Source organism: Hyla sarda, chromosome 7 (assembly GCF_029499605.1).
Source record: "Hyla sarda isolate aHylSar1 chromosome 7, aHylSar1.hap1, whole genome shotgun sequence".
Taxonomy (NCBI): domain Eukaryota; kingdom Metazoa; phylum Chordata; class Amphibia; order Anura; family Hylidae; genus Hyla; species Hyla sarda.
Window position 1 is genome coordinate 43,720,667 of NC_079195.1, and position 10,371 is coordinate 43,731,037.

At 43.6% G+C, this 10,371-nt stretch overlaps 2 protein-coding genes across 4 annotated transcripts in view; one reads left to right on the plus strand and one right to left on the minus strand.

The window, feature by feature from the left end:
* Positions 1-656: 656 nt before the first annotated feature.
* TEX36 (testis expressed 36) lies at positions 657-9,842 on the minus strand. 3 transcript variants are annotated; one of them, XM_056532776.1, is made up of 5 exons: positions 9,711-9,842; positions 9,432-9,573; positions 5,416-5,529; positions 1,430-1,510; positions 657-1,049 (listed from the first exon to the last, which is right to left on the minus strand). In XM_056532776.1, the coding sequence occupies exons 2-5, from the start codon at positions 9,480-9,482 to the stop codon at positions 798-800; spliced, it is 498 nt and encodes a 165-aa protein (XP_056388751.1). In that variant the 5' UTR covers positions 9,483-9,573; positions 9,711-9,842; the 3' UTR covers positions 657-797. The 3 variants fall into 3 exon arrangements, with proteins under 3 accessions (XP_056388751.1, XP_056388753.1, XP_056388750.1); XM_056532778.1 differs by having other exon boundaries at positions 9,432-9,567; positions 9,711-9,786; XM_056532775.1 differs by lacking the exon at positions 9,711-9,842 and having other exon boundaries at positions 9,432-9,681.
* The window catches only part of EDRF1 (erythroid differentiation regulatory factor 1), a 110,467-nt gene continuing 109,851 nt past the window's right edge, over positions 9,756-10,371 (plus strand). The window contains exon 1 of the mRNA XM_056532770.1: positions 9,756-9,984. Coding sequence (XP_056388745.1) covers positions 9,760-9,984 — 225 coding nt within the window. The 5' untranslated portion in view covers positions 9,756-9,759. The remainder of the gene's footprint in view (positions 9,985-10,371) is intronic.

The following is a 10,371-nucleotide window of genomic DNA, read 5'->3' on the forward strand; positions in this document are numbered from 1 at the left end:
TAATTTCTCTGTAGTATATCTGTAGTATACAGCAGCTAATAAGCAATTTACAAATCTGTTTCACTTACTGTAGAGGAGTCAACATGGGAAAAGCAGGGGGTTCTCAACAAAGTTCCACCAACCTGGGTTTGTCATTATGTGCCGGTCTAAGCCAGTGTTTCCAAACCAGTGTGCCTCCAATGGTTGCAAAACTACAACTTCCAGCATGCCCAGACAGCCTTTGGCATGTGAATGAAGTCCTGCCCACATACAATGGCCAATGAGCACACCATTTTTCCAGGACCGTTTTTGCATCACCAGCAAAATCATGCAGCTATTGGCCACTCCATGTGGTAGAATTTTTGTATGCCCAGCTCCGCTGAGCTGCCGGCACTGTTTTACTTTCATTTTGTCTAAGGGGTTCATGCCGGGCATCACCGCGATCGATAATGTCCAGCATAAGACACGGGTCCCAGCGGCTGATAGCTGCCGGGACAATTCAGCTATGATGCAGGGTCAGCTCCTGAGCCCCCGTCATAGAAGGGGAGCGGGTGTAGGGTGTACCCCTGCAATCTTTCCTGCTGCCCCTGAGTCATCATCTACAGAGCTAAGTTTGTTCTGTGATGACTGATCCTTGGATAGGGTATAAGATGTCTAGGGGCGGAGTACCCCTTTTAAGCATTATCCATAGGTTATATATAGTTATCATATATAGTTTATTTTCTGATAACTTGTATTATTTATTACTAGTATCTGATCAATGTTGGAGACGGCATGTCTTGATTGTCTTATACTAATGGACAATATCATGACTTAACCTAGTGGTAATCCGCAAACCACATGAAATGGTTCTCAGGGAGGTTCTGCATATGAGTGGACCTCTCATGGTGGTGGTTGGGGTATCTTCTGCAGAATGGCTTCTCTGTGTCCTGCCTTCCTCTGTAAGAGATTTGCGCACTTGTTAAACCATAATAACTTGTTGCTCTAGGTGGCTGGTCGTGGCATAGAAGGTTAAAATTTCGAGAGCTGTGCTGTCTTCTTTCAAATGGAGTTTTCTTTCGCCCAAGACCCTGAAATATAAGACACAAGTGGTTATAGACATACAGATATTCCGGTCTCTGCCACTCAAAATGGAAATGAATCTCCCTTTTTGTTCCTGCAATCCTGAGGCTTAGTTTCCACTTTGTTTTTTTTCTGGCAGTTTTTGGAATACTGCCACTGCAGTTTTTGAGTTAAAGTCAGAAGTGGATCCATAAGGTAGAAGTATAAGTCCTTCCTTTATATGTCCTATTACTTTTTAATACACTTCTGGCTTTGGCTAAAAAACTGCAGCGGCAGCAATCCAAAAACTGCCAGAAAAAAAACTGGAAACTTAGCCTAACCCTCATTTATACTTCCTGATTTATGTGGTTTGCTGCCCAACAACAAAGGCTTTCCTGAATATACTTACAGAATCCAGGTATTCTCCTGCGCCCTGTAGTATGTTCCTATTGTCATGTGCGGAGAAAGGGAATCCATCTTGCGCTTGATTCTGTAATATAATTTAAAGACTGAGCTCACTCCATCTACAGACACAATGAAGATGCTGATAAGTCCTTCTAAAAGATTTTCCTTCTTTAATTTATTAGGATGTGTCCTAAATTTCATAAAAAAATGCTGAACTTTTGAGTAAAGTAAATGTTACGTATAATGTACTGATTCTGTGTTGTATTCTGCTCCAGAGCTACATTTACAGCAAAACCTAAATGGGCAACGTCACTTGGGAAAACGTTTGAGACATGTCAAAAGTTTTGATCAGTCGAGTCTGAGTGTACAGACCTTCACTGATCAGGAGAATGAGCCGCGGGAAGTCCGGACTCAGCACATTCTCCCCTTGGCTCGGTGTTAGGTGATCTCAATGTCAGTCTATGAAACATGTCTTGATCATGTGACACAACAGATGTGACATGCACACAAGGTACCTAACTGTTCCATTATGGTTTGGTCCTTTGCCAGTCCTGCTCAGAGGGCTTTGTGTATGGACTAGACCTCAGCAATCTACAGCACCGATTCAGACAGCGGAATATTCACGCAGAAAATTTCCAGGGGGACATTTTGTGGGCAGAAAGCACAAGGTAGGGCTGGGCGGTATGGCCAAATATGTGTATCGCGGTATTTTTGTAACTTATGGCAGTTCCACGGTATATAACTGTATTCACTACCCCCCCCCCCCCCCCCCAAAATTATTAGCCCAGCGCTGCGCTGTCCCCATCGGGGTACTACTTACATCACCCGCAAGCGCTGCTCTCCTCGTCCTCCTGTTTGTTGCGGGCCACCGGCGCTGACACTCTATACTGTATCCCCATGACCGGGCTGCAAAAGGTAAACAAAATAAACTTTAACGAATGTTCCTACGTTGGCCTTACGCTCTTCCTGGAGACGTGAACATCGGAGAGCCGTCGGCCTATCACCGGCCGCAGCGATGTTCCGCCTCGGCCAGTGAGAGGCTGAGCGCACTGTCATGTAACAAGCCGGCTTCTTACATGACAGTCTACTCAACCTATCACTGGCCGAGGCGGAACATCGCTGCGGCCAGTTATAGGTTGACAGCTTTCCGACGTTCCATTCCCTAGGAAGCTGATCCGGACCGACGGGGAAGGTGAGTTAAAGTTTATTTTGTTTACCTTTTGCAGCCCGGGGATAGGGATAAAGTATAGAGCAGTGGTCTTCAACCTGCGGATCTCCAGATGTTGCAAAACTACAACTCCCAGCATGCCCGGACAGCCAACGGCTGTCCGGGCATGCTGGGAGTTGTAATTTTGCAACATCTGGAGGTTTCAGACCACTATTATAGCGTCTATGGAACGCATATGCGTATCACTCAGTCATCAGTAGTGATTTGGGGCAATTGGACAGTCCTGGATGATAAAAAAGGTAGATAATAATATGTTTCATGAAACAATAAAAGATGGATGGTCAGACCATCCATCTTTTATTGTTTCATGAAACATCTTATGCCCCAAATCACTACTGACGACTGAGCGTTCCATAGACCGGAAGTCGCCGCCACTTCCGGTTTTCCGTTTTTCGTAATCTTTCTTATTTTTTCATTTATTAGTTGCTTAATCATCTATTTCCACTCACCATCCTCCTAACCATCCCACCTGAGGCTGCGTTTACCATTATCGGTGGTCTCAGTGTCTGGTTTCATATGCGTTCCACCGACCAGACGTGAAGTCAGTGTACTTCCGGCCCGGACAATATAAAATGAGCGCATCGCGCTCTAGATGTCAGTGGCGTCCTCCACCTCGAGGAATCACTGGTGATATCTTCTGCTGCTTCATCCAGTAAGTAACCTGCATCTTTCTTATCTGGTATTATAATACCCCTTATGGGATGAGGTGGAATATGTGTCTTATATCCATGTATCTCTTTTTCTCCAGCCCCACTTGGGTTATAGGTGATTTCACCTACCTGCACTGTGACTTTTTGGCTGCTATCTTCCTGAATTAACCACTTCAGCCACTAGCAGGTACTTTCATTATAGAATATGGGGGCCCTATTACATTTATTATCATCATCAGTATTATTTTACCTTATTTTGTATCTGATTTCTATTTATCCTCAGTCTGTCTGTTTCCTTGTGCATTTGGGTCCATACCTGTACCTAATCATCCGGCACAATCAGGTCCGGAATTTAGTGACTATAGGTAAGCTACTTACCTGTGGGTCAAATACACACTCACTGATTTTTGTATTGACCCTTACCACCTCTCTATTTCAATTTTAGAGACCGTCTTTTGCACTGTTACACCTTCTATTATTACAATAATCATCCAGCATCTATCTGATAGGTAAGCTTGAGTATTATCTACCTTATATACTTGTGTCTTGTATCTTATTTTATATTTATATACCTGTGTTCTGTATCTTATACTGAATACACGCATTATCATTTTTCAGGGTTGCTGTGCATCTTGGTTTGAATCTGGATCCCCTGGGATTTCATTTTATATTATTCAATAGTTCTGATCAATACAGTTGTGTCCCAGTGTCCATTACTTAATGTTATATGTTACATTCTTCTTGTCACTATTCCTTATCATCTGACCGTACTACTGACTGCATACGACAGTGCCTGACAAACTTAACTTACTCTCTATTCTATTTGTGTTACTGTTTTTTGGTACTAGATCTTGCATATTGATAGTATTACCAATTCATGTTTACTCCCTGATGAGTCCTGCACATTACAGGATGAAACGCGTTGGAGTTCTGCCACCATCTGCTTTTAATTCCCTTACCCTATCCACACTATATTAGGAAGGGCCTATTGTAGGTAGCCAAGATTAGGTTTTCACCTGTACCCTTTTTCCCATTCCCTGACATTGATGGTGATATTATGGTAACTTCATTTTTGATATTTCATGTTTGATTTACAAGTAAAAGTTATGTTTTATCCTCTTACCTGATTGGTGTACTCTATTTGTGGATATAATCCTGGGAGGGGCTACAAAGCCTTGTAACTCAGAACCTGGAAATCTCTGGCCGTAATAACCTGCCTGGAAATCTCTGGCCATAATAGATTAGGCCTTAGATTCCTCAGTATGAACCAAGCCTAGCATTTTTTTTTTATTATTTTATTTTAGTGACTACAGGTCATTTTTAGGGTTATTGGTGGAAAAGCAACCAGCAAACAAGAATCCATCCAGAGCTGGATTCACACAGCAAATTACATGCATGCATTCTTGCATACGTATTGTGGCTTCCAGTCCTGGTGTGAATGTGGGTCCTATGACCTGACAGTACAAGTCATCAGACAGGTTCGGACTTCAGGGGAGGACTGTCATGCTACAACCAAAGTTTCCATGTAGCCCTAGCCTAGAGATGGTATTGTGTCCCCAAAGGAAATGAGAGGTCACCAGATAGAGTTGTGGAGAGAGAGCAGAAAAAATTGAAAACCGGAATAATAGCGCAATCCACTTCGATGTTGGTTTCAAATAAACATCATCTTTATTAAAGCCAAATCACAACGCGTTCCTCAGGTAGAAAAACAGGCTTACAACAGGCTTTTTTTTACCTGAGGAAGAGGCATGTGCAAGCCTCGAAACGTGTTGTGATTCGGCTTTAATAAAGATGTTTATTTGAAACCAACATCGAACTGGATTGCGCTATTATTCCAGTTTTCTGCTCTCTCTCCATATTACCATCGGCTTGGAGTTTCCTCCACACCGACCCCGGAAAAGCAGCAAAACTCCCCTGGATACCAATGGACACAGGATCTGTGGTCCTTATACAATGATCTAAGGTGAGCTATGTTTGCTATATTTGTCCCAACACGAACATACCTAGAACCCAGCAATACCACCCCATGGGAAGCTCTGCCTCTTTTCTGTTTTAGAGTTCATGCATACCAGATAGAGTTGACATCAATAGATAGATTGGTGGATCCTTTACCTTGTTACCGGCGGTGCACAGATGAGGCAGCCTGGTCTCTCTCCATGATGCTCGATATAACATTTCCTGAGTGCCGGTCATGGGCAGCTTCCTACTGACCCCAATGTGAGGGAACTACAAAAATACAACCAGAAGGACAATTAATGTGTGAGGAATCTTATGCAGGAGTGAAATGGGAAAAAATGTTCTCGGACGTAACAAAGAAACAACACAAATATGTCACCAGACAGTGGCTTCTAGGAAAGCTGGGTGACAGACAAGATCTCCGACATTCTGCTCTCACAGGTTGTCACTCACCTTTCAGTTCACTGTACAGTTGTAGAAAAATGTTTAGACTTGGTTTACACAATGTTTCTGTCTCTGTTTGTCATAAACGTTTTTCGGGGGGTGGGGGGGGGATGGATGCACTGTATGCCATACAGCAATATCAATTTCACATTGACTTATTAAAAAACAAACAAAAACATAAAAGATACCTGGCCTTATCCTAAGCACAATTTACTTTCTTTTCATTCTTATGTTCAGCAAAGGGTTAAAGCACAACTGCCACATGATATCGGCCTATAAAAGGGCTCATCCACACTACACATTTGGTCTGAAGCAGGCACCGGCAAAACAAGCTGGTGCTAGGACCGCTCGGCTATACACCGCCTCAATAGAAGCCAATGCATTTCAGGGCAGATTCCGCTGAAAGAATGAAACATGTTCATTTCTTTGGGAGGAGTGTGGGGTCTCAAATGTCCGCAGAGGAAATTTCATAGTGTGAGTGAAGCAGCAGGATCCCATTGAAGACAATGGGAGGCTGCTGCACAGTATTTTCTAAGCGCTTGGAAAATATGTAGTGTGAATGGGCTCTAACTGTTTGCATGGATTAAAAGCTGTCTCCTGGTATAATGCGGCCACACTTTTTCGCTTTACGGCCTTTATCTCCATAAAAACCACTTTATTTAGAAGTCATGAGAGGCATAGAGAGGGTTCGCAATGCCCCTGGGCCGCACGTCTATCTCTCCCTATGGCATGTAAGATTTTAAAAACCCGGGTTGTAGCGCAAACCACACGGACGTCTGCTGGTTAGTGCAAAGTTTCTTTATTTAAGCCAGACAACGCGTTTCGAGGCAGCAGTGCCTCTTCATCAGGTAAAAGGCTTGTATACAGACATTAGGACAAGCTTACTTCTTATACACTATTATTGGTGGCAAAAAATGGCGGGGAAAATAGGTCATGCCCCCTCAACGGGCAGGAAATACATCATAAAAGGGGAAGTGGAAAATGAAATAAAATACAATAAACTAAAACCTGAAAACGCTGTTCTTATGCTTTAAAAACGTGATTGCATACAATTATGTTAAGATTTGATGAGATTTAAAATGAAACAAGCACTTCTTCTAGTGCTCGTGCAGGAAGGGGGGGGGGCTGTAGCTGTCAGATGCGCTACAGCAACAGGAGAATACAGCAGCACACTGCTAGCACAGAGATATAGATGAAACATGAGTATATAGATAGAACATGAAAAGCTATACAGCTGTAGTGCAATAAATGGAAATATGAAACTATGAAATTATTACTTAGCTTGCAAATTTGGCGCCAAATAGCGTGGACCGTCCCACCATGGTAAGGCGACCTCATTCTGGGACGGACCCTACACTATGAATATGCCTCTATGTGAACAGTACAACAGGCATTGCAAGGTCTGAAACATACAAGGCACCTTATATACACCTGATAGAGGTGGGTGGGGTGCAAGAACCAACATGGAGGTAGCCACTCCCCCGTATGTGTAATACAACCAAAGAATAAGTTGGCCAGCACTATTGATTCCAAACTATTGTAAAAACCTGGCTTACAGGTGCAGGCTGCTGGGCTAAATATACAGCAACAGGAGAATACAGCAGCACACTGCTATGCGCATCAGTCCGATGACACTCGGAGCTTGATGCGCATGTACAAGAGTGTCCGTGTAGAGAACGAAGCTGTTGACATCTCAGCTGTGCACATCAGCCCGATGTCAGTAGGAACTTGGTGCGCATGCGCCAAGAAAGCGTGTAGGGAACGGGGCTGCTGAAGACATCGCGGTTGTGCGTATCAGCCCGATGTCAAATGGGGCTTACTGTGCATGCACAAACAGCGAAAAATACTGTGATGACTGCTGGGCATAGATATAGAGGCACATTGGTATAGAAGCACATATGAATAAGTGCAATAAAGAATATGGATATACATTATTGGTGGGATGAAAGAAGATGCTTGTGAAGCCTGGTAAATTAGGGGGGAAAAAAAGGGCTAGATCGGCAAGGTAATAATGGGGGAAACACTGGGGTGGTGAATGGAGGATAGAAATTGTCTATAATTAAATAAATAAATAGATAGATATTGGTTATGTACAATAAATATGGGTTGATAAAGTGTACAAATGTATATAAAAATATATAAAATGAATAAAAGCCTGTTAATATTGATTATGTACAGTACATATGGATTAATAAAGTGTACAAATGTATATAAGAATGTGTAAATGAGTAGAAACCTGTTATGGGGACACAATTATTCACAGTGAGGGGTATTAGCGGATAAAATCCATGCCTTCATTAAGGCCTCTGGGAGACAGTGTATTGAGTTTGTATATCCAGAAAGATTCCCATTGCTGTAACCCAGTGGTCCCCAAACTGTGGCCCTCCAGATGTTGCAAAACTACAATTCCCAGCATGCCTGGACAGCCGTAGGCTGTCCAGGCATGCTGGGAATTGTAGTTTTGCAACATCTGGAGGGCCACAGTTTGGGGACCACTGCTGTAACCGTTCCATTCTGTTGTGTGTATCCTCTGGAATACTCTCTAAAGCGGTGATAGTAAAGGCAGAGAAATCCTTGTTGTGTACCTCTTTCGCATGTCGGGATATGCTATGAAGGAGAAAACCTTTTTGGACATTGGACCTGTGTTTATTCATCCGCATCCTCAACTGTTGTATTGTCCGTCCAACGTAATGTAAATTGCAATCACATATGTAGTGGAGCAGTTGATCTTTCTCTTGATTTTAAAGGATTCCTTCCCCTGAGACTCTGCTCGAGAACATGTTGGTGCCATTTGATACACAGGCCCCTGCGCATGTGCTGTCGCTCACCAGTATTAGGTTATGTTCACACAGTAGAATTTCAGCTGCAGCAGAGTCCCATTGTTTCCAATCAGAATCTGCTGCACAGTGCACATGGCGGAATTTCAGCGCCAGAAACATGAGATGCAATAATTCAAAATCTGGGGTCCCCAGAAAGAATCGACACGTCAATAATTTTGGCTAAATCCGCGAGGAGATGCATTGCGGTCTATGGAGTGCATTCTCAAGTGGTCCCGGCACCGACTGAGGATTCAGAAATTTTCCGCTGTGTACACTTTGGGGGAGATTTATCAAAACCTGTGCAAAGGAAAAGTTATCCAGTTGCCCATAGCAACCAATCAGCTTGCGTCTTTCATTTTTAACAAGGCCTCTGCAAAATAAAAGAAGGGATCTGATTGGTTCCTATGGGCCACTAGGCAACTTTCCCTTTGCACAGGTTTTGATAAATCTCCCCCATAGTCTTACGGTGCTCGCTCCCTGCCTCTAGTGCATTGTTTTCCAACCAGGGTGCCTCCAGTTGTTGCAAAACTACAACTCCCAGCATGCCCGGACAGCCAAAGGCTGTGTCTGGGCATACTGGGAGTTGTAGTTTTGCAACAGCGGAGGCACCTTGGTTGGAAAACACTGTATAAAGCATTTTCCTATGGGTGGTTGTGGCTGGTATCTGATTACACCAAAAAATTTGACTATTTAAAATGATCGCTAATGATATATATTCATAACCATTTTAACCCTAAGAAAGAAAATAGAAAGTCAGGAAGATGAAAGTGTAAAAGTAATTTTTTTTTAAAAATAATAATAACAATTATTAATATTATTATTAATTACTTTTTTTTTTAGTTAAATGCGCAAAAAAATGTGCTAAAAAAAAAGGCAAAAAAAACCATTATATATGAATAGATCTCTTACCCAGATCCCATCCTTTTCAATGCAAGGATTGCACAGACGTCCTTTAGGCATTCTCCCCCGACCTGTACTGATTACACATGCATGGCTATCTCCAGGGAGCCTAGCATAGCCGTCTCCATAGCAACCTTGACATAAACTAACACTACAAGTTACAAGAAAATTACTTTATTTTTATGTCTCCACATAAGGCGCCATTTTATCGTAGCCTACACGCTGATAGAGACAGCACAAGCGAAGACAGAACGGTAGGGTAAAGATTTGTGTTCTTGTCTAGCTTACATTTTCCCCCCCTCTATGGTAACAGCAAAGACCTTCCTGCCGACGCTCTATGATGCAGCGGCTGTTTAGTCCTCCAGCCCTGTGCTCTGTTGCTGCGTGTGGTGGGCGGGGCCTGGCTGGAGCCACTTCCGGTTATGGTTTTAGCCGGTGCTGGAAGTTTCTAGTGACAGGCTGTGTGGTGGATGGTGACTTGTGGCGGCTGATGGAGGGGGACGCGGAGCTCACCAGGGGGGAACGGGTCGTGGAGCCCCCCAGTGAGGAGGACACGGAGCAGGTAACGCGTCATGTGAATTCTGCCAGGTTGTTTTTACACAACTGTATAATAAAGATGGTTATCCCTCACCCCCCCATGTCACATACACATGCACTGCACTTGTCTGCCAGCAGAGGGCCCCATATCAGCCCTTAGGGGTTGTCATTGCCCTCTTGTCCATAGAGCTCGCAATCTATAGAGCTCACAATGTATAGCAGTGGTCTCCAACCTGCGTACCTCCAGATGTTGCAAAACTACAACTCCCAGCATGCCCGGACAGCCAACGGCTGTCCGGGCATTCTGGGCGTTGTAGTTTTGCAACATCTGGAGGTCCGCAGGTTGGAGACCACTGATCTATAGCAACCTGTGGCTCCCCAGCTGGTGCAAAACTACAATTCCCATCATGCA

What these genes read in the sequence shown, in the direction of transcription:
- TEX36 (XM_056532776.1), bottom strand. Translation starts at nt 9,482, where the DNA reads ATGCCTAAAGGACGTCTGTGCAATCCTTGCATTGAAAAGGATGGGATC. An exon ending in TGTGCACCGCCGGTAACAAG is followed by an intron (nt 1,511 to 5,415) that starts GTAAAGGATCCA and finishes ATTATATTACAG; the next exon opens with AATCAAGCGCAAGATGGATT. An exon ending in CAGGAGAATACCTGGATTCT is followed by an intron (nt 1,050 to 1,429) that starts GTAAGTATATTC and finishes CTTATATTTCAG; the next exon opens with GGTCTTGGGCGAAAGAAAAC.